This window comes from Perna viridis, chromosome 2, assembly GCF_037379345.1.
Source record: "Perna viridis isolate PV_CMFRI_1.1 ecotype Kerala chromosome 2, ASM3737934v1, whole genome shotgun sequence".
NCBI classification, from domain to species: Eukaryota; Metazoa; Mollusca; class Bivalvia; order Mytilida; family Mytilidae; genus Perna; species Perna viridis.
Genome location: NC_142446.1, coordinates 57,884,935 through 57,910,708, shown reverse-complemented (window position 1 = coordinate 57,910,708; position 25,774 = coordinate 57,884,935). Strand labels below are relative to the sequence as shown.

Here is a 25,774-nt window from a genome sequence, read left to right as displayed (position 1 = left end):
ACTTAAGAGCATGATATATAATTGTACATGCATATGAACATTGGGATCAACGTTAATTGAATAAACTAAGCTGTTTAGTGGTATAATAACATTTATTGTTTAACATGCAATGATAAGTCGCTGAGATTATAGGATTGTTTGCATGTTAGGCTAAAACAAACAATGTTCTTACGTTTGTTTCTTGCTACTTGCAAGATAAAATAGGGTAGGTAGGTAGGGAAACTATTTTATTTATCAAAACATTTTGTATTGAATTCTTACCCCTTTACTGTGCTTGATCCAAAATGGACATAAAATGTAAAGGGAAGACGCTAAAAATGGCAAACTGGAAATGACATTTTTATTTTGGCCTTATTTTATGCAAATAACCATGAAGGTTTGCCATTTACTAAAGTATACACCTAGAGCTGAACAACACTTATTCATTTTATCATTAGCATTGTTTAAAAGAAGACGAATATATATAAACAAAATTATATGTTATAATGTGATATATTGAAGGTTGAACATGGTTACACACAAGTACAATATGTAAACCTTTTAACAATACTTGGACTTTCTCATTTTGACCAACAAAACTAGAGACGTATAGGTCTTAAGTACCAGTCCGTATTAAATTCAGACACGGCCCATATCAAAGTGATTCATAGTTAAGAAAAACCCTCCACACAAACAATGATTTTTCTATCTACATATGCTCTATTTTTTGCGTAATAATTACCCTTTCCATATTCAAATCTGTACTTTTGAAAAAATACATTTATCTCCTATTGAATTCAACCAAATCAAAACAAATCAAGAACAATAACTCTTGCAGAGTTCTAATTTCAAGTACAATCTATGTATTATTTTTTTTTCAAAAGTGCTCAAATGAAAACTTAAGACAGTGCCTGTTTCTGAACAAAAATTTAAACTGAATTGGATGGGCTTTGACATGCATGAATCATTGTATCTGATGCAATGTATTAAATCAATAAATATATAGTTAAAAATAAACAAAATAAAACGAAATTGATTATATGAGTATTATTTTTCATGTTTTATCAGTATTGTTCTTCCAAATACACTGTTGATAATGGTTTTTTCACACTTCTTTTGGGACACAACTGTAAATTTTAACCTGTAAAATAAAACAAATATTTTTACTATATCATTGATGTTTATAAGCTTATCCATGTTACTTCTTTCAATTAGTCATATAATTTATATATGATTTTCATGTTCATAGTTGCTTATATTCAAATAGTTCTTTGTATTTATATTGAGGTTTGTTTTAAGTACTAATAAGTAGTATAAAATTCAGACATCGCCGATGCGAAACAAATTCATGATGAAGAAAGTGGGGCAACATCCTCAAAATCAACTTTTTAAATTTTTTTTTGGCCCGGTTTTGAACTTTTTTATTTTTTTTTATTGTATTCCTAATGAAAATCCCTTCCTCTATTTATAAACATATTTCCGATTTCTCTCACGATTTTTGAGTTGCTAGAGGCCAACATAAATAAAAACAATGGTCTTTTTATTTCTGGTCCAATTTTAAATTATAACTTATAAATAGAAAACATTATTAATTAGGATAAGGACTTCCATTTGTTAAAACCCGATAAGAGCAGAGCGTCAAAACCTCCAACAATTTTGTGTAGTGATTGGTAAACCTAATCAAAGAAAATTGTTCTTCTTTATGTAAATGGTGACATTAAATGTCAAATGATGGTACACCACAGAAAGTGCAATAAATTAATTCCTCTAATTTCTAACCACATCATGTAAAATTTACCATGCAAATTTTCTACGCTGACTTCACCCTTGTCAACATCTTTTCATTTCTGTTGTCAAAATTTGCATAATAATTATCTGAACCATCACGTTTCAGTGTCTAATTATACAGTCCGTACAATGTATTAATTATCTAAATTCGTTTCTGAACCCCTCAATAATATTGTGCTAACTAAATACAAGATCTTCCCTTACTTTGAACTTTGGTGTAAATATGTTTAACACTGATATCTGATAGATAAATTTGTCCTTGTACTTTGTGATCCCTCTAAAACACTATATAAGGTTTTATTTCAAGAGACGTCATGAGTTTTGATACTGGTTGCATTAGATGACTTAATATTGACCAATTTTAATACGTCAATCTTAAGCGTCAACCTTTGACCTCCTTACGTTGTATTACAACACATGTACATGTAATTACTAAATAAAGGGGTCAGGCTAGTCAATGTACGACATATATATGTAAAATATATTACTTCTTTAATGAATTGTGCATGTAATGCAATAGTTCTGACAAAACATCATTTAGTTGAATCGGTTAACGAACCTGCCGAAATTATCCATATCTTCATTCAGTTGTTAAGTGTAAGTTCTTGTAAGAATCAGGCAAAATTGGAAAAATCAGAAACATGCATATCAAAGACCCACCGATCTGAAAAAAAAACTTTCACTCAAGGGTGCCTTCTCTATTTGAAAAGGCCATTATTGATATCTGCATCTCTTGATTTTCTCAGGAATTTTTCAATAGAATATTAGAAAATTGAGGTTTTTGATAGATTTTTTTGCCCTTGAAATGTTCATTTTCAGTGCATGTCAATGAAATTAATGGAAAATCATGTTTTTCCCATGATTCTGTTGGTGCAAATAGTCAAATTAAACTTTCAAAATGGTGTATTTTTCATACCATGTTTCACCCACTGCCTGATTCTTACAGAGACTGACACTTCAGAGATAAACAATGTAAAAAGGCGGACTACTAGTATTCATAACGGAAATTCTCCTTCATGAACCTATAAGCAACGTTAAGCTAATATATATGCTTTCACATTTCTAATTGCTGCCATGCACCATGACACATTTTAGTGGAAGATGGACAGTAGACCGAACAATAGATCGAAGTCATATCACAGTGATACTTTAAAGACGTCTTTGTCCTTTCTCACCCTGACATTTGCTCTCCATAAACGATGTTTAGTTTGATTTAGTTTGAGAACGTAACGTCACAAAGACAGTTCTGGGAAATGATAAATAAATTTGCCCTTTGTATCGGTAAAATGTCTGTAATATGTAGCAAATTATGGGTACGAACACTGGTTAAAATTAAAGTTCTTTGACTTCAATCCTTAAAAGTAGAAAGTTAGAAACGCTTCGCTTCTCCCGTGAAAAAATGTAGCGTTTTGGGAGAAATTTCGTGTCGTCAATAAAGACACCTATAGGCATCAATTAGTCATGTGGTAGTTCCGTTTTGTATACTACCAGACCTTAAATTATTAATTCGATTGATGTTTGAAGGACAAAAACGCGCATGATCTACCGTCCCTTTTTTCTTTGTAACTGTCCAGGTTGTCCATGTTTGTCATTTTGCAAGGGGTTGCTTTGATTGGATTCGAAGTCGTGATGTCAATAATGTCACTAATTCTGGACATATTGAGTTTGCATATTAGTACTTACATCATCCATAAATCCTTTGAACCATCCGTATCGCTCACAATGCCCCAATGTCATCTCTGCTGATCGTATTTCAATATTGCCTTGAACATAGAAATAAAAAGAAAGAAATATAGTGTTTCATACCGACTCTACAAGAGATCAAGAATTGTTCATATGCTGAATATCTTTCAAATGCTTGTATGTCAAGAAACACAGTTGAATATTTACATATCTTTTTAAAGAATGCGACTGCTTAAATACCTTTATAAGAAAATAAGTTAATGAAAGGTTTACCCACCCTTTACAACATTTGGTTGTTAAGTTGACTTTAAAGACAACTTGTGTTTTAGCTAGAACTTTAAATTTTGCTATTACCTTTTACTGATACTCTTTTCTCCATATTGTTAACCTTCCCAATTAGATGTTCTCCGTCATAAGTATATATAACATCATTCCATTCCATAGGCTAAAAAATAGACAAAATACAGTAAGCATTGCTTTAGCAAAAAATTTGAATACATTTAAAATTATTTGCAGACTGCATTCTAGGACAATTTTTGATTTTTATTTATCAATGATGTTTATAAACGTATTCATGTTACCTCTTTCAATTAGCCATATAATTTTAACATGATTTTTTGTTCATAGTTGGTTTATAAATTCATTATATTCAAACAGTTCTTTGTGTTTATATTAAGGTGTGTTTTAAGTACTGGTCTGTATAAAATTCAGACATTGCAAATGTTAGGTAGATTCATTCTGAAGAAAAACCCAACAAACAAACGATGTTTTTTTTTGGAGAAAACCACGCACAACAACCATATCAAATAAAATAAAGAACGGTAACTCTTACAAAGTGCCAATTTCATATGCAATCAAATATACAAGAACCAAATAACAAGCTAAGATCGGTTTTGTGGTATGTAATAGTTACTGAATTAGAAAAAAAGTGGACTTTGTTCGTTTTTTTTTTAAAATGCATGAATTACCTCCTCTCTGTTTCTTTTTATAAAGAGTGGTACTTGAAGCAAACATTTTTGTACACGAGAACATGGTAGTATACCAAAACATGGAAATATGTATAAATGTCACTAATAGGTCATTAATCATTTAAAACAACATGAGCGTAATGTTTATACCAGGATTCTACCATTTTGAACTAAAAATAAATTTAAAACATAAATTGCCATCAGCTGGTTTGCCAAGGATATTGTTATGATTAATTAGTTTTTGTTGTTTTGTTGTTTACTAGATTACTTTGCCTACCTTTATTTTAAACGTCAAAAACTTTATTTCAGACTTTGTTGTCTTAACGAAGAAAGTCAAAACATCTGAGAAGCTATTGAGTATTACACCAAATGACGGTTCATCCATCCCCGTCCCACAGTTAGTAATAAGAGGATGTGGTTTGCCTCTAATTTTGGATTCTGATTTAAATCTGAACTTCAAACCGATAGAATGTTGAAAATCAAAGTTAGTATATCTCCAAAAAATAATACGACCAGCTCCACTGAAATATCCAAGATCACTAAGGGACACTACTCCTTCTACTCCGCTTGGAATTTTGTTTTCTGACTGGTCTTCTATTAACCCATTGTTGAAATCCATCACCATTTCTGGTGTACAACCTATTTATTATAAAATAGTTACAAATCAATATTGACTCAATAATGAATGTTTTTTTGGGACACTATGCGTTTATAATGGTTGTTAATGTAAAAATATACGACTAAACCGAAGTCAGTAATGATACCAGTAGTATATTCTTATAAGTTTTTTTTCTTTAGTAACGTGCAAGAAAAACAAAAACAAAAACGGTTGCTTACCAACTGGCTGATAACCTACGTAGATGGAACATTCACATGTTTCCTGGTCATAGGCTGTACCTAAGGCACACCTTCTCTTCATCCATCCACCATCTTTAACTTTTTCCATAAAGTACCTCCTGTCCAAAGAGTACGGTTTGTACGGACATCTTGACTTCTTTTTTAAGGAATCTTTTATTAAGTTTTTATCTTTAGTAATAAGGCCAAGGGCTATATTTAAGAGAGTGTTTTCTCTTTTCAGCAAGGATGTGAGATGGTCGAAAGTAGACATCGTCGTGGAAGGCTTGTTTCTTCTTTTCTTGGAATGTTTCATACTTTTGAGACGATTCTTTAGAATATAGGAATCTCCTGTTAGACCTTGCTTATTCCATGGTTTATTGAAAACGTCCGATAAAAGCACAGATGATTCGGCAATGTTGAACGAGTCTTTAAACTGACGGTTTAAGGTTGTTGATTGTCCTTGCATAGATTCTAACATATTTTGTGGTAAGAACTCATGGAGAACACGACTGCCTACCTTTGTTTCTTTAACAGTTGTTGAAGACTGTGTCGAAATTGGCTCCATACTTGGTGAAGGTTTTACACTTTGTCGCGGTAACGAAGTAGACGGAGGATTTGGTTTTGGGATAATATCGTCCCTTTCCGGTAAGGTTGGATAGTCAACAAATGTTGAATTAGGATATGTCTGTTCTGTTGGTTTTGATGTCGTTGGCCCTACTGTTTGTTTTGTTTCTACAACTTCTGCATTTTTCATACTGAATACTGTCTTTTTTTTCATCACTGGTTTAGCAGCAGATATTGACACAACTTTAGTCTGTTCTTTCACTCCATATTCTGGATTTGATGTGTTTGAATTTGAGCTAGATAACAATGAAGTAGGTATCTGAGAGTCCTTCACTAATGTTTTTGGAAGTAGAGCACCTACGTCCATAGGGTGGTCGCCAAATAAATCTAGCGACCTGAGGTCCGGTAAAATATCTGAAATTTAGTGATGTAATAAAGAGTATTGAAAGGAACCAAGGCTCTAGCGGAAATCAAAAGAATGCAATCCAGGAAAAAGATCAGACGTGGACAACAGACACATACAACAAAGAACATTGCATAACCATCATAACACGTACAAAGCAACACAAGTAATTCGGACTCCACTGATAATTGGGAGCTTGGACCAGATCCACCGATAGTGTTAACATCCTTCGCTTAACTAGAAACACCAACCAAGTGGCTCATAAAAAACAAGCCTGAGGTAGACGAAAGGTGAGAGAAAAACTATGAATGCCAAATTTACTAAAAAAAAACAACTCTATAATTCAACTATAAAGGGATTTGTGAACATGGTAAAGTAAATCTCATAATATTAGACCACACATTTTGTATGTTGATAAATGTCTTTCAAAAAAAAAAAAAATAAAAAAAAAACACTTGTGACTTCTGTCTTTGTTGTCATGAAATAAGTACATGCTTGTGAAGGAAATAAAAAAATGACACAAGTCTAATTACACTCATCGAAGGCACGTACATATGAACGACCTAAAGATCTCCAAGATCATGATATATATATATATATATATATATATATATATATATATATATATATATATATATATATATATATATATATATATATATATATATATATATATATATATATATATATACATGTATTATTAGTAAATGTACACGATTGTTTAAAAGTTTTATAAAATATTCTGAAGATCCACAATTACGAACGTACATTTCATGGAATCTTTGTTTTAGGTGCAATTCCTGTAGAGTGTGTGTGTGTGTGTGTGTGTGTGTGTTTTACAATCAGTACTATGCCTATACTTCGTCGGATAATATATTTTTGTTTTCATATGCTTTAAATCACTTTTGTGAAAGATATATAGTGACATGCACGTTGACATGGCAAGATGATCTCTGATACCAATGATGTCTACTTAGCAATAAATTTGTTTATAAAATAAAAAGGATACATCTGTATAGCCACTTCTTTAGTAGTTTATATACAATGTTTAAAGTCGAGATATTCTAAGGTTTAGAAAGGTTGAAGAGATGAATATAGATATAATAGTTCGATTTCAAGTTTAAGATATCTAAATTAAATCTATTTGTAATTTCAAACAGGAATATGTGTCCTGATGTAGTATGAATTAAACAAAATTTTCAAAGGGTATTCAGTGGTAATCACAACACGTTTAAGGGTGTTCAATGGTAATCATAACACGTTTAAGGGTGTTCAATTGTAATCACAATACGTTTAAGGGTGGTTAAGTGTTGGATTGGCTAAATGACCGGCACGTTAATTATCATAGAGTATATACAAATATCGAACAATTCTAATACGAAGCTGAAGTAAAAAAAAATATGTGAGCAACGATAAAATATAAAATAAAAGCAACCCCTCATTCAATTAAAATTAACAAACCCTTTCGCCACCATTACAACTTATAGCCTTTAATATGTATATAGAGTTTAATAACTTACCTTGTGAACTGCTTGTAAATATAAAACTAATGAAGCACAAAACAAAGTTCCAAGAAAATTCCATAACTGTTAATATTCTGTTCTCAATCAATATAAAAATTCAAACTTTACGTAAACTTTACGCTAACTATTGATATCCATTTTATATCCCAGAATATGAGACACTAAAATTTTATCACCTAAGTAAGGACTAAGAAAACTGAAGTACTATATTTTAGAACGACGTAAATTATACTGGTCTATATTTAAAATTAATTGCGCATGTTAATTAAATTCTAATTAATGGTGCGGCTATCTTAAATACATAGAATAATAGATACGAAAATGTTTTGCGTGTCACATATATAAAATATTCTGAAAATTTATTAAAGCTTTAGTGTAATTTTGAAATTTAACAGTCATGAATATGACTATATGTCAAAATAAAGTAATTAATTTAGCACATTCTTGTTTCAATAGGCATATTTTTTTATTGCCTCGAAGATTGTAAATGCTAAGTCTTGATAATTTAGTAGGAACCTGCAACTGAAACCAAGTTAGCGAACTGCATACATCGGCTGTATAATTTGTTTTTATTTTACCCGCGATTACTTGTTTTCTAAAATTGCCAGAAATTAATGTTTTTAGGATTGGCTATGCATAATAAAGTAGATATTATTTGTCACATAGTTATTGCTCTGCCTATTTGTCTAAATATATATTCATTTTGCAAGCAATTACAATTCTTAATCTAAACTAATGAGTAAACACCACCTATCCTATGATATTTCACCTATATGGACAAGTTCGGTTCGTGCCTTTTTCGTCTCAAAATGAATACATCAAAAACTAATTCTCTACATTTGTTAAATAGAAATAGAAATACGTTTACTGTTAAAAACAGACACTGTTGGTAAATAAATTCGGGACTGAAACCATTACACATCATGCGAGGTAACGCAAAACGATTACCAACGGTAGTGGAACCACCTTTGCTGTTTAGACTTTCCTCTGAGCTATAGAAGAATAAAACCTAAATCAAATTGGAATTTCGAATTGACCATGTTAGAAATGTATTTTATTTGCTGTTATTGAAGAATACTTTTAATACTGCCGAAATCAGAAGTAGAACATTGTAGAATAAGTTTATGTATTTCGTGACCCAATATCTATGCACATTTATTTAATACATGCAAATGATATCAATTTAAAACATTGTTAATGTAATGAAAGTATATTAAGCAAGGATCAGCGCATATTATCCATATACGTATAATGATACTGACGCTACTAATTTTCATATCTTCATCACTTTAAAATATATCAAGACTATTATGTCAAGATCATTTTCTCAATTACAATAGGTCGGCAACAAAAAAGCAGATAACATACGTTTTGATGGGCGTTTGACTTCATATGTCTTAACATATATTTTAATTGCTTGACATTTGTGGAGAATGTAAAACTTTTCTGATGGGTACAAAATACTATTGTCCTTACTGTACGTAAGATTATAGTCCTTTTTCAAGGTTTTGATTTTGGTCATTTTATGTTTTTTGTTGTGTGTGTGTCTGTTTTATTTGTCTTTATCCTTTGATTACACTCCTTTGATTTCTGCTCGAATCTTGGTTTCCTTGATTACTCTTTGACTGACCAGAAAAAATCATGGTATACACAACCTTGAGAAATACCCTTTACACGTATATGACTTTGTGTTACCGATATGTATGACCTATATTAAATGGGACACTATCCAATCATTTAAGATATTAACATGTTACAAAATGCAAAAAAAAGAGAGAGAAAAAAAGATTCTACATTTGCATTAACAGAATTTCCATGATTTTCCTTCTTTAATTCAGTTATATGTAAAACATTCATCGCTGCATTACACATGGTTACATATCAATTGTTTAAGGATTAAAAACATTACACAAAAATATAATATATATACAGTATACACGTATTAATTATAATTTACATCAGATGCAAATAAGTACAATCAGTTCTCTCCCTTATATAGGTTGAATTAAAACTTAAATTCACTGAACGACTAACATGATCAACGTATGAAAAAATTAATCGATTTTGAAAATTCTATTTGAATGCTTAATGTTCAAATTGTATCCGTCCGACTAGCTTTATTCTGGATTTCTTCATTGGCAGCAGTATTGTGTGGTTTTCCAGTATTTTATGTATGTATATTTAAGTACAAAAATCTGCAATAGTAATATAAGTCACTACAGAAAACTGTTATTTATAAATGCCGAAGTAGTAACCAAATACAAATAGAGTATCTAAACGATAGTTGTAACAGGGGCTTATGCGATCAGTACTTAACAAAGATGGTCTGGTATTCTGTCTCTAATGTGACGAAAATCGCGGTACACGAGACAAAGGTAATGGTTCTCCGCCGTCGGCGTCTCCACCTTCACATTTAATGTTAAGTTAGTGATTAGGGCAGTTTGGTATGAACCACTTATTTTAGGCTAATCATGCTTGATAAACAGTTTCATTATCATCACAACATACAAATTATACATCCGTCGCAGGCATCTACCCCACAGTAACTGTTTTTTTTTATTTTGAAATTTCAAGTTCAATGTTAACATATTGATTTTAAGTTTTCAGATGACGTGAAGTCACTTTGATATAAATCAATATTACGCATGTAGTTGCATTACCATCACATTACAATTCCTTATCTACCTGATGCATGTGATCTGTAGTCATCATAAAATGAATAACAGCGTCCATGAGCGACATGTACGACAACGTATTTCTGAGTAGCCCATTTCAATTGTAAGAGTTATACCGAAAGTATTAGCACAACTGTCTTCTTGATAATGTTAACTCAATGCGAGTTATTAAATGCTTTCTGGAACATGACTTAAAAACCACTGTTATTAGCAAGCTATGTTTTTTATCATTTCAAAATCAGCCGCAATAAGCTTTATTTTATCAAATACATGTATATGACAATATAAAAAGATTCATCTTACTTATCTAGATTTTGGCAATTTTCAAATTATATATTTCTACAAACTAGAACATATTATAGTATTTAGCATGGCATTTTCTATAAGATGAATATTTACCTTTTGGTACTACCACATCGCAGATAGACGAAGAGCAATTATTGTTGCAGATGCCAGTAAGACTATCTCTGCACTGTCCAGAAGGACACTTCCTTCCAACAGGGATTGTTTTATTGACACACTCTACATAGTAGTCACATCGGCTAGGATGTCCTCTGAATATACCATTGTCAACAGTATTGCAGTTGCATATGCCATCTTAAAATGAGAAAAAGTAAATCTATAAACAATTACATAACAGTTTTGCAATTAATCGGAAAAGGGGGATATATGATTCAAAATACTGAACTGAAAGTAGGCAAAAAGGAAACTAAAATACCATCACAATTATTTCCTTTCAAAAAGAACGATCATATTATTCCAGTAAAAATAAATTAAAGCATAACCAACATATTTCATTGGGGCATTGTGTAATATCATAATTGTAATCACACAATGTAAAGTATCATTATTGAACTAGATACACTTTAAATGAACTTTTGGTTGATAAGTATTTTGTTTTTTACTATCTTTGAGTAGTATTTATGGGGTAAAAAAGTATTAGTTACAGCTGTACATGACATTATACAGGAATGGTAAGCACTTACTCAACTTACCTGGAATAATGTGTAATGAATCTTTATCACTATATATCGAAGCACTGTTAGAAAACTCATTTACGACTTTACATCTTATGACAAAGTTTTGATCTTTCGGAACATTGATTTTGAAGTTTATAGATTCATATGCCCGGCATGCTCCGAACGAGTTATTTTGCGTTTTTGATATAATTGTAAGTCCCGAGTTTTCAGATGTAAGTTCTACAAAGATAGGCGACTCGACAGTGTCAACATGACCATCGAGTACTAGATGACCTGGTGGAAATCCAACGTTTCCATGGCAACGATGGAAGATAATTTGTGACGTTGAACCATTCACTGCCAATGGATTTAATTCCAACTTTGGTTTAGATGGCTTGACTGGAAAGAAATTGAATGTAATTATGTTAAATAATTTTATTACTTAATCATTTAAGAGAATATTATGTTTTATGATTGACATTTTAAGTAGCTCTCCACATAAGAATAATGCAAAATGTGATTCATGATTGGAAAGATTGAAATGAATATTTATACATTTCATGATATAGACCTACAAAGCAACTTCATAACAAAAATAAAAATATGTTGCCTTTTTAGGACTATCATATTTTACAGAATTTGCATGATTCTTAAAAAGACTGCTACTTAATATTTTTTGTTATTTATTTGAGACCCGACTTTGCAAATAAGTGACATGTTTCAAGATTATGCCTAGTAAACTACAATAGAAAATAAATAACATGTGTTTGTGCTAAACCTGTCTCTACGAACTTTAATTTCAAGTAAAGTGTCTAAATTTTATGTTATTTGTATAAATAATTCTCTATATTTTTTACATCTATCAATCCGATGGCCATAATATTAACATAGTAAATTTCTCTTCCTGTTACGAAATCATTCAATCATTCATTTTTTCTACATTTATAAATTGTCTTTACCATTAATATATTTCAATATAGATTTCAAAGTGCTAAAAATATATAAATCAATAAATTGATAAAACCGTTTCAAGTTTGTTGATTTCCGTTTACTTACCTAAAGTTAGAAAGGTCCCTCTAACTTCAGCAATGACGCCATATTGGCCGAACACAATAAGTATATAATCGCCGCCATCATTACATAGAGCAGTAAGAAATGTTATACTAATCACGTTTTTATCCTCAACGTTTACTTGAATATGAGAAATATCTCGGGTAACACTGCCGTTTTTAATAGTTGATACGTTTCTGTGGTAAAGCTCTCTTTCATGGATAATTTTGATAGATCTATAATCTGTTGTTCTGTTTAAAAAACAAACGATTGTCGTTGGTCCAGTCTTTATAACTGCAGATTGTCTTGTACATCGGTTTTCTTGTAGAATACAAAAAATAGCAATTCATATAATATGCCACAAGATGTAAAAAACCTACTTTTGTTTGTGTTTATTTATTTCCTGCATTTAATAACTTCTCTGTCTTAAAACCATTCAAAATGTGCATATAAGCCGCACTTGGCACATAAAGAAACAGAAACTCACGTTTTCTCTTAAGTAGTCACAAAATATCTACGTCAAAGATGCTTTAAGATACATTTTAAAAAGCTCTTATGTTGTTTTCTGAATAAATTGAATATATCTGAAAAAAGACCTGATTGAGAAAATGATGCGCAATTCCATTACTTGATTCTTATACGGAATGTTACTTAAAACATTTCCAACATGAACAAAGTAGAGAGAACATGTTCTACTAATACTACTACTATCGCATTTTTTTAATGATACTGAGGACCAAATACTACCTATATTCAGTAATAAAATCGTCAATAATCATGAACAGCGATTATTTCCTTGATAGAACTACAAGAAGGCAATATATAGTTAACATCTATTTGGAAATACGTTAAATAATAATTACCATTATGGAATAGATACCTTACCGATTAATATTTCGTGTCAATAAATGAAAAAAATAATTACAACTTACGAGGCAATGACGATAAGTCAATAGAGGAAGCGTACGTGATATTGGTGTTACTCATATCACCACCAACCCGACATCGGACCCATTGTTTCATCAATGCTTGTGTTAAGTTCAATGAGAAAGTCAAATTTTGGAACATGTTACAATTTTGATGAATAATCTCATTGTTTAGAATTTTGATTTCATTTAATGGTCTCCAATCTGTATCGCCTTTGTTTCGTTTTTCTAATACTAATTGGTTGTAGTTTAATCCAATAAATCCAACACAGTTATGCTTATATAACTCAGAATGCTGTTGTAACTCATTAAGTTGTCGATCATCTATATAGAGTTTGGGTGTACTTGGATTTCCTATAGTGTAAAGGGATACAAAATATAAACAATATTCACACTGACAAGTTCAACTATATATCACCCAAAATAAACGTATGCCATTAAAGTTAATCCTACGAATAAAGTAAATTGAAACGAAAGAAAAGAAATAACTTTTTTTCAGTTATATTCAATAGAAATGTTTTTATTACATTGTAACGGCCATACTTTATATGGCAACCATTTGAATTAAGAATATCAGACCAATAATTAACACTTTAACGTACCATATACATTAATGTGACTGGTTATATTCAAGTATTGAAACGATGCATATTCAAAAATTATCTTGAGGATACCACTATCCGAGCAGTTCACCATCTTTATGATAATACTGATTGTTACAAAGAAATTCTGATGGATTGTAATAATATAATTGGAAGAATTTATGTATTTGATGCTTCGATTCTGGTCAATATTGGCTAAACCTCGTCCATTAAGCAAAATTTTCATCTCGGTGAAGTTTTGTAGCCCAATCACGCTGCATGTCAGGGTTACATTTTCTGAACTTAAAAGGGTCGTAATATTTGTACAACTGCCACCTGTAAAATAGTGAACAAAAATTGCTTACGCAGCTATAGTTATATTTAAAAAAGAATATATGTGTTTGTATGTGTGCGTGTGTATGAATCAAATCAAAAGATGATGAACATGAATAAAATATATAACTACTTGTAGCATTGCAGATCTCTTATAAGTTTCATTAATTCGTTTAAACTTACTATATATATATATATTATAATTTTTTTAACGAAATTTTCCATAGCGCTTACTTCAAAGTCCATAAAACAATAAAACTTCATTTCATGTATTGAACAATAGAAAAAGGAGCAGATATGGTGAAACGTAACAAATGCATCATCTAATAACCATGAAGAAAATAGTATATGGTGTAGTTACAACAATGTAGCATTTACCATTGATGGATTTGCTTCCTATAATAAATATTCGTTTTGTATATACTTCATTTTTTTATCTAGGCATTTGGCTTTTATGGTGATGATGTGATACATCATATCGAGACTTTCAAAATTTATGTAAATATTAATTTTGTATTAATGAAATATATATCACACTACTTGAATCTATATTGAAAAAAAAAGTGTTTAAAATGAATATGCGTCAGCCTTTGAAGGACTTCTCTTATTTGTTCAACTTGTGTACACGTATGCTGTGAATAAGACTAATACTAGATTGATTTTATTTTCCCTCACGAAGAAAGATACCTGGACAATTCATGATATTACATGGCATTTGTCCAATATGGTTGCCTGTACAGCTCGATCCGTTGAATTGTGGTTCTGGGTTATCACAACTTCTAGATCTTTGTGTGACTCCACCATTACAAGAACTGCTACAACTGGACCATTCGCTCCATTCCGACCAGTTACCATCAACTATAATATTATACATGGTACCACCATAGTTTATATAAGATTCGATATAAAAAAGAATTTTGTCTTGTAGTGGTCCATTCATATGAACCTTGATATCACAATCGATTTATCTCTTCTTTTATTCGCAAATCAACTTTTGAAAAGGTCCCGCGAGGACATTATCTCCATAGAAGTTTTTCATATGCAGCGCCACCAAAACATGCGTGAAAAGATATGTTACGTTTGATAAGAGAGCGACCTTAAATTTCTTAATATCAGATTCTTTGAGGTGGTAACAATACAACATTTATTTCCTGCAGTACAATTTAATTTCAGATATAACACGTTTCCTTATTGGAAACAAAATTGTCCATCATTTCAATTACCTTTTTTTAAGTGACTATGACGTCTTAATTGTTTACAATGATTTATCACTTGAATTTTTATACCGAAATTAAATTATAAGAAATGAATGTTATATTTTTCGGTCTATTTGAAATTACCTCAATGCACGTGACTGAGGTTATTACCGAAAAAAATATGATAGTCACTCCTTGAATAAATGATGTACAGTAAGATTTTTTCTAACATAGTACTGACAGAAATCTTGTGAAAGTATGCCGTCCTCATGGTTACAAGCTATACTGAAATAGTTTACATTTTTGTACTTGTTGGAACAAAAAACGCAATATCGGCTAGAATTACAATAATCATATGATTAACGGAATGATTTCTGAAATTATAGTAATGAATAATTATATTAAGTACTTGGGCATGGAAATGTATTACAAGTTGTTGATGCAGTGTCATGTCCAGAACATATAACTTGCAAATCTTCCCGAGTATCCTGCTTGTAGCATAGTCTCGTTTTGACAGCCTCCCCTCTACCACAAGAAACACTACATTCATCCCAATGAGACCATGACGTCCAGTAACCAATTACTGAAATGATAGAAAAATTCAAAATCGAAATAACTGATTTTTTTAAATGCAAAAAAAAGTTTACAATGTAATACTAATAGGATAATTTATTCGAAAGAGTGAATAATTAAAATATTATCACTAGTGCAGAATAATGCCTAGATCTAACGAGAGTGCGGAAATTGTTCCGCACACGAGTTAAATCCTCGAGCGTTTTTGGCACGAGTGATCATATTTTTGTTTTTCACGATAATCAATTAATTATTCTATTTATCAGATAGATTTTCTTCATAATTTTTCGATTTATTCAACATGAATTGTAAATTCTGTGATTGGCGGATTGATATCAAAGTGTAACGTTTTGGCGGTAGAAAGTCCTAGAGTGAAATTATCGAATTCATTTCATAGTGTGAATTATCGAAATTAATTACACTAGGAATATTCGATAAAACACCACTATCTATATGATAAATTGGAATATTATAACCTTTCACATTTTTTTTCACTATAATTTAGTGTGATTTTTATTTCCTCAAACGGTAGTTTTAACCTAAAGCCTAAACGACAATATTTGTCAGAAAAAAAAGCAATGAAAGAACCCGAAGAAAAGATATTAATTCTCTCATTTCTCACCTTTGCATGGTTCAAGAAGACATGTTTTATATTCCTTACGAAATCCACTACAAAACAGTCCACCGCCAACAGGCATAGGTTTATTACAATCTCTTTTTCGACTTTTTGACCCTCTTCCACAGGTAGCACTACATATTTCCCATGGACCCCAGAATGACCATCCACCGTCGACTGTGAATTAAGTGGTTGTTTAAAATTATTTTCATTTTGCTTTTACTATTAAATATTGTAACAACGTAAAAATTGTTCTGCGTCAACAAATGCATCTTTATTTTTCAATCTTATTACTTTATTAAAGTTTGATAGTTTCGCTTTGTTATTGCTTGGTTTAGTTTGATATCTATTTGCTATGAAAACAAATCGAAATTCTTTCAATTCTGGTAATAAAGAATACGTTTCTAGAAATCATAGGTATACAATACTCTCTTATAATTGTTGTAAATATTGATCAAGTCTGTCACAGTTCAAAACTTTGAAAACTATATGCTCTTCACGTCTTCATTTGTGTTCGTTAATTAAATTACCAGGACAAATTATTTCATCACACAACTCCGTTTCCGTCTTGTTTCCTGCGCATGATTCTCCTCCATGTTGCGGCATTGGGTCAGAACAAGTTCTGTTCCGAATTCGTGTTCCTTTATCACCGCATGAAACACTGCATGATCCCCACTCCGACCATTCTGCCCAATATCCATCCACTGTAAAATGCGGGAAGTTAATGACGTGTAAATAGTTTTCACTATATAGATGCGGCAACCCATTTCACAACAACCTAATCAAATTTAAATAACATTGTAAATATAAGTTATCGATAAATAGAAAGGACGTTACACTAGTTTTGAAACAGAAATATAAAACTTGCTTGAAGAAAATAAATATCTTTGATTTAGAACAATTAGTAAATATTGATAATGTAAAATGTTCGACAGACGCGTAAAACCTTAAAATTTCAATTTATATATTGAAGGCAAGACATTGTATTATTTTCTGTTGTGTTATTTCAATAACCAAAATATTATCACGATTGCAGAAGAACGCCTACATTTAATAAGTGTGCAGAACTTTTACCGCGCATGAACATCTTTCACAGTATGAACTATCGAAATTTATGACACTGGGAAGATTCGTTAAATCACTGCCGTCTATATAATAATTTCTTTTAACAGTAGTAGTTAATTAAAATTTTCTATGTCGGTATAATTTTGCAAGAAGACAGAAAGAACTGCTCCGTGTAATAGATATAATGTACCTTAATAAAGAATCTTGCCATAATCGTCATAATGCTGTGATTCCATTAATGAAAAATGCTATTAAAGTAAAATACGTTACCGGGACATGGGTCTAGTTCACAAGTGGAAAGATCTGTTGAGTGTCCAATGCATTTTATCCAATTGTTTTCATTACCGGCACATATTCGGGTTCGGGATAACATTCCTTTACCACATGTCACACTACACGACCAATTTGTCCATTCTGTCCATTTGCCATCAACTTTTAGAATGTAACAGACAAATGTTCATAAAAAGAACATAGATTTTGTTTCATCAAGAAGATAAAGGATAGATGCATAACATTAATATATGTATAATACCGTGTTATGTATTAACAGATTAATTTTTTTGTTTACTCTGATGACTATTTATAGGTAGCTATATTTGGAAAATTAGACGTCTTGAACTTAATTGACCTTTCTGAAGTTAGATATTAAAGAGAAGACGAATAAATGTATTTCATAATTAGTATTAACATAAATTACCGGGACAATCACTAGCATTGCATGTTTCTGATTCAGTTTTGTTCCCTGCACAAAAGTTTCCTCCATATTGTGGTTCAGGATCTGTGCATGATCTTTTTCTATTTCGAGTGTCATCAGAGCAAAGCAATGAACAATTACTCCAAAAAAGACCACTGTGACCATGATCCATCTACTACAAACAAAAACATTTACATCATGAATAAATGAAATAGATTGTTACCACATAATTCCAATTTTGCCGAAAGGAACGTATACATTGAATTATTTTTAAAACAACAAATTAATTTCATTGCCTTTTATTCCAACACAAGTATCAAGATGAAGATTTAATTAAATGTAAAGGAAATATATAGTCGCAATTTTTAACAACGATGTACTGGAAATATCTATGGTCAAATATTTTTATGTATACAGACCTGGGCAATTATTGAGAATACAGGCGACTTTCTGTGTATCACTACCCTGACAGGAAAGCCCGTCATCATTTAATGTCGGATAAGTGTAATTCCTTTTTCTATTTTTATATCCCTTGCCACAGGACGCAGAACATACATTCCAATCTGTCCAAGCCGACCAACTCCCATCATCTACATGAACACGGAGCACACGATATATCATGCAATTATTTCTTAGGTATACATACATTTTGTTTTATGTTTGTAATAGTACGGATCAGGATTTGTAGATAGAATGACAATTGCACTGCGATTTATCATAATTATAAATACTAAAATAATATGTCACAATATACAACGTCAAACGATTTATATTCACATTTTTCCAATCGATTAATGCTGGCGTGGTGCGAGTGATCGTTCGAATCTCTCCTTCCTCTTAGAAGGAGATATAGAGATAATGCGTGTTTATGTATCTGTTTGAGAATGATATGTGTCTTTTGATTTGATCTCCTTTATATTAGTCAATCACCAACTTTTGAACTTTAATTTTGTTATTCATTTTTACCATAAAAAAGCGTACGAGGTTTGTTCTTTCTTTTTTGATTAAAGCAGTGGGATCGGATTGCAATATTCCAAATCATTTTGTTTTGAAATGTATGTTCTACATACTTGGACATGCAGGGAACTCGCAAACTGCAACGTCCGTGTTGTTTCCAAAACACTTTTTCCCCCCATTTACAGGTGGTTTACAAATTCGCTTCCTTGCTGATAATCCATTTCTACACGTGACGTCACACATTGACCACAATGACCATTCTGACCAAATACCGTCAACTTCCAGAAAAATCATAAAAAAAAACTACTTATGTAAAGGAAAATGTGTTAACAAACAGTCTTGAATGCTAAATGTCATGATACCTCTGAAGTTTTTTACCTGCCAAATGTCATTTGGAAAAGTCAGTGTGTCAGAACAGACTACCTTGTTCGAAAGAGACGGACCAAAACACTTAAACTAGCTAGAAATACGATCCTATATATTAATAGCTTATTTACAAATTGATAATCCAAATGATATCCCTGTTTAGAGAGGTTGAAAAATTCTTGTGATAGCATATTTCGAAAATGAAACTTATTATATCAAACAACCTGAAAACAGCTTTTAGTTAAGAAGAAAAGCATTTAGCATTAGCTGGTATTTGTAATTTCATCAAAAGGCATTTAAAAATAGAAGCACATAACATCAACACAACATATTCAAACAACAACAGCAACAATACAAGGACAATAGCAATACTATTACGCTTTTACCTTGAACTTTAGGTGTTGTGACAATCGCTGATGTAGTTTTCTCTGATGCCACCGTTGTTTCCATGACTACAGTTGACAACCACTTATTCTCTAAAGTCGTTGTATCATCAGTTGTAGTTGGCTGTGTTGTTGATACTGTTTCAATTATTTCAGTTGCTTCTATTGATGGGGTTTCTGTTGTGTTTATCGTTGGTATTGAAGTGTAAGACGAATGTTTAGTTGATGAATAGGTGTGACTGGTAGTGTAGCTAATATTGTAAGGGTTTGTCGTCAAGCCTCTCTGTTCTTTTGGTGTAGATATGCTTAATTCTGATTCAGTGGAGACTAGTGGTGCAGAGTCATTTGACCAAACTGCTAGTGTTGTCGACTGTACAGTCGATGCATCATCGACTGTTGTATTGATATGTAGTTGAATTGCTGGAGGATTTTGTAACAATATCGACGCAACCTGATTTACAAGTATACTTTCGGGTACGATTGGAAACCGTCCAAGGAAATATGAAAAAACATTTTTGATTTTTAATTGCACTGACGAAGCTGTTACACCGATAAAATACAATGTAAATGATACGGCTATACTTCCCGTACTGTAAATAAAAAATGCCATTATGATTAAATATGATTATAACAATAAATTCAACAAGAGAGGGAAAATAAAGTAAATACACCAATATATTTCTACTTGGGAGTATATTAGCAAATGACGCTATGAAAACGAATAAGTGACAAATTATATTGTTAGAGGTATATTTTTCCTCGTTCTTATGGTTAACTAATTTTGATTGATGCACTTTTTCAATCCACTTACTTTTTTCAGAGAATAAGATTTTAAACGAAAAGTTAATAATGACGACGGATACAAATATACCACAAATATGCGAAAATCTGAACCCAAATTAAATGGCTTTTCATCAATGGGATCCTCGGATATAAATTTTATTTGACATATACATGATATACTGGAATGTCTGTATGAACTACATTCGTTATACTTTATAAAATTAACAAATATATTTCGTCATGTGTATTTACTTACTTAAGAGAAACTATTGAACACCCGAAATAGTGTTTCTCCAGCACATATATAGTATTACCATAAACTATTCCGATCTAAAAGAAGACATTATTTAATATTCTTAAAAAAGAATACGAAAGTACTTAATCTCTTTGTGAAATTATGAAACAATACATTTGGCAACCATTATAACTTCTCCTGAGATTCATGTAATTTAATGACCTATGACGTATACGACTTCCATTTTTAACATCATTTCAAAATGAATATCTGGTATAAACCGCTATAAGTACCTTTCAACTACGGTTAGAAATTAATAAATTGTGCTTAAATTATGCTTATACGTGTAAACATTATTTTGTTGAAGTTAGAAATGTGTGAAGCAAACAAATTTGTTTAATCTTTACGTACCTCAAAGCAGAAATCAGAAGCAAATTGCTGGTACATTTTTGAATCTGCCCTTTTGTAGTCCGAATGAAATGTCTTGTTCACTGTAAGGCTCATTAATACATTGACTGCAAAATGTATTATGATTAAGATAGGGTCTACCACAAATATTTGTAGAATGACTCTACTTTGTATGGAATGCACAAGAAAGTTTGGTTGTCTACAATTACTGAAAAATGGAAAATATCTAGAAAAGAAACAGCCAAAATCTTGTCCTTGTAGAAAGTTTTTTTTTCCAATTACGACTACATAAATAGTCTTTAAGCAAGTTACAAAAAATAAATCCTTAAAACAACAGACATCGAATAAATATTCCCTATGAGAAAATTTCACTTAATGCTAGCTAGAGACTGTGAAGGACGGAAGAAAAGATTTATAATTGTGCAGGTGAAAATCGTTAAACCATTCATATAAATTTCACAGTTCATATCTTTATTGGATATCAACAATATTAAGATTACAATTGCAACCTGTATTAGAATCTTATATTCTCTGCGGTACTTCCGGTCAGCAGATAAATGAGACAGCAGGGGCGAATTTAGAGATTATAAAAGGAGGGGAGGACCAGAAAAAAGCGGGATACAAGGATGTTAATAGCTTGTTTTTGTCCTAAACATTTCCAATAAAAACATATTTTTGAATAAAATAATATTTAGTAAAATATAACACATATTGACTGCCATTGTATACATGTACTAGATCACAACATTCCGACTTTGTCTATTTGTCTTGTGCGAAATTATTCCTTCGTGTAATCATTTGGTATCAAAGCAGTCATTTACCGAGTCTACTCTGCATTGGTAAATATATATACAAAAACTTCGCGAAATATTCCTGTCAAAAGCACCTGTTTTAAACGGTTTTATTTTGAACGGGAAGTACCATATCCTGCTTAAATCAATGTGACTGAATATAGCAAGCGACGTATGTACTACATGTCTATGTCATAATTTCAGACATGCGATGGTCAATTATTTTTATGTATTGGTAAATTGTACAGGAATTACCATTCAATACGTTTAACTATGCTTCCATGCATTGCCTTTATAATGTTTAAATGATGTGTAGCTTTTTGCAAATATTTTGCGATAAAATAACAGTTCACATTTTAAAATTCAAAATTCAATTAGTTTGTGTTTTTTTAATTCTGGTAATATGATGAAATATAAAAATATAAGATAGATTTCAAAACTTTATAAGAAAAAGATATAAAGCTGAAGAAATAATGGGCGACAATTAACAATTAATAGTTTTCTCTCCTTTCATAGTCCCAGCGACACGTATTTATTCTTAACCGAACGAAAGTACGTATGAAATTTTAACTCAATTGTCATTCTAATAAATAAAGTCCAACTTGTAAAGGTACATCATTTATTTTGATAATAATTTCAATGAAACATAAATAAGTTTAACCTTAGTTTATGCACTATTTCTACTATAGTTGTAGTCATTACCACATATTTAACCAAACAGATAATCCCTATCGGTATGTCCGTGCGTTTGTCAATTAAGTAGAAATTTCTATTAATAAAATTTATCAAACTTTAACATACATACAGGTAGTCTTATTATCTGGTGATAAATCGTAATTCATCTCTAACGCAAATAATAGAATTGAAACAATAATTAGTGACAACCTTACCATACTCCTGCCCTGTATGCTTTTGATTCGCTGAAAAAAAAATGATGAAACTGCAGAATCTACATTTTCATTTTACAAGTACTATAAGCTAAGATGTTCGAACCATCTCCCCTATCGTTTGTAAACACAATATTGACACTTTGGATTTGATTCATAGAGGAATTTTTGAAAGATGTAAATATTAAGACAACGAACCACAGTAAGTATCAATATATCGATAATGGATATGGTGGAAATATCAAAGAAACAACAACCCCACCGGGATGAAAAATGTTAGCTCAGGGCCACCAATGAGTCTTCAATGAATGAAGATAAAACCTTTACACCACAGGGTAGGTTGCAGCGTGCCCCAAACGATATTATACACGGATAGAGCGAAAAAGTTGCCCCATATATTTCCGCATCCCCCCCCCAAAAAAATAAATAAAAGTAAACTGAAAGTGAAAACGAGATAATTCATACAGAAGCCAAACATTCCGCACTTTGGGCAGGCGCAAAAACAAATGCGGTTAAAGTACGTTGGCGTGATTACAACCCTCCCCCTTTTAATCTGGTCACTGTTGAAAAAATATCACACAATTAAACACCCGTAAATTCCATTCAAAAAGGTATGAGCCCTTTCTTAAAACATAAATAAAGACACTGGTTATACGTTACGCAAATGCACAAACAAAAGACTTCTAGTAGTAAACTGATATATCAGGTCCAGCACAGTAAAACCTAGAAACCCGGAAACCTGTCAAAACCATATCAGCCTCTATTGAAAATCCCTTTACACCAAGTTCAAGTATTTTGAACTTTTGTAAATCGAACATGTATCTATAGTTCGAAAGAGGTGCGTGTTAAACAGGGTTATTTTAACACGATTGTTTGTTTTAAATTATAAACTGCAATTGTTATGTTGTATATGTTTTATTGTCTAAATTAACTAAGATTTCAGACAGATTTTAACAAAACTATATCTTAATAGGATAATAAACTCTGGTACAAATGTACATCGTGATACATGTTTTTACTCAATTTAAAAAATGTATACGCACATTCATTGGAATCGCCTTCATTAGACATATTGGAAGTGGTGGCTGCTATTACTACCAATAATACAAACAGCTGTCCAACCCCGATGAATATCAGACTGTAAGTTACTTTTCTTTGAATGTCCATTTAGTGAATTCTCCTTTATTTTCATTTAACGCATACTTATTTTCTGATGATTTGAGCTATCGAAAAGAAAATAATTAGTATTCTGTAGACAAATATTTGGTAATAATTCGTTATACGTTGTAATTGTGAAGAATTTTTTTTACTATTTTGTATATTATGCATATATTGCTACAAAACAAACAAATTAGTTTTTAAGACAATTAAATCCAGTAACAGCCCTTACACAAAATAAATAACATATATGAAGGTCTACAAAACCTTAACCAATATAGAGGGCTATTTCGTAATACCGTTGGTGAGTAGTTTTAAAAGTTCAATTAATGGTCCTACAAAAGCTGGAATCATGTGTGATGAAAAACTTACCATTTGCATAAACTTTTTCCAACCTGACATTTCAGTATTTGTTTCCGTGGCATCTATAGAAAAGGCATTTATTTGATCATTTCCTCTTATTTCCCGAAAAGAACAACTTTTGAACTCATCTCTGGCTTTCACTCTGCTTGCTTTAAGAATCTGAATTTCTTTTTGTTCATGTTTTCTGTTCTCCGCTTCGATTGTGTTGAGACTATCCCTAAATTCAGTTTTTACTCCTAGATACTTGATATCTTGAGTAATGTTCTTGTTTTTTCCTGGAATGTCATGAATTTCGACTGCAAATTGTAACTCATTGTTTTCATAATCAGGTTCATTATTTGTAATGTCGGAACTGTCATTTTGTGTTAGATCCATTGGTTTTTGAAAATCATAAAGGCTATCGATATCCCCTGTAGATTTAGGAATATCCTTAAGCTCAGTGTTTTCTACCGTTTGAATTCCATTTCGAAATTCCGTTTCCTCTGTGTTTACTTGAATAGGAAAGTTATCTTCATGTTCCAAATTTGATAGTTGTATTTCTTCGTGATGAATCTCTTTACCTGTTTCATCAGTTACACAGATAAATACAGCATTACTACATCTTTTATAATGTTCATGTATGGAGAAACCATCAGTTGAACTTTCTTGGACTCGCGAAGTATGATCGAATTCTGTTGATTTGCTTGATACTTCACATTTAATCATTTTTAGAATTATAAACTATACAATACAAGTTTAGTTAAGCATTCACGTGTACTAACATTGATATGTCAAACTAACATTGAAAGTTAATATTTAGTTATATCAATAAAAAAAATGGTTTATTTTTCCTCTTGTCAATTTACAACAAAAGTAAATTTGTAAAAGGTTAATATGACGATAACAACGTGATATATAATATCACTTTTAACGGTATCTAATGGTTGGTTGAATAAACTACTATATGCACATTGTACATGCACATATTGTATTTCTGTTAACCTTTTAGTCCCCTTTTAACAATTTGGTAAAATAAGTTAAATCTTTCAAA

The 25,774-nt window shown here is 31.3% G+C and overlaps 1 protein-coding gene across 1 annotated transcript; it reads right to left on the bottom strand.

Annotated features, from left to right (window-relative positions):
• Window positions 1-73: 73 nt before the first annotated feature.
• On the bottom strand, window positions 74-24,895 carry LOC148626219 (uncharacterized). The gene is given in 25 exon segments (XM_088570036.1): window positions 74-1,120; window positions 3,451-3,530; window positions 3,805-3,895; window positions 4,696-5,057; window positions 5,256-6,233; window positions 10,820-11,017; window positions 11,416-11,778; window positions 12,436-12,750; window positions 13,362-13,709; window positions 13,958-14,272; window positions 14,957-15,127; window positions 15,875-16,048; window positions 16,661-16,831; window positions 17,185-17,358; window positions 17,990-18,151; window positions 18,417-18,561; window positions 18,563-18,588; window positions 18,833-19,003; window positions 19,484-19,648; window positions 20,123-20,709; window positions 21,159-21,232; window positions 21,549-21,652; window positions 23,227-23,256; window positions 24,267-24,446; window positions 24,754-24,895. Coding segments are annotated over 24 exon segments (5,364 nt in total). The 5' UTR covers window positions 24,391-24,446; window positions 24,754-24,895; the 3' UTR covers window positions 74-1,084.
• Window positions 24,896-25,774: the final 879 nt, after the last annotated feature.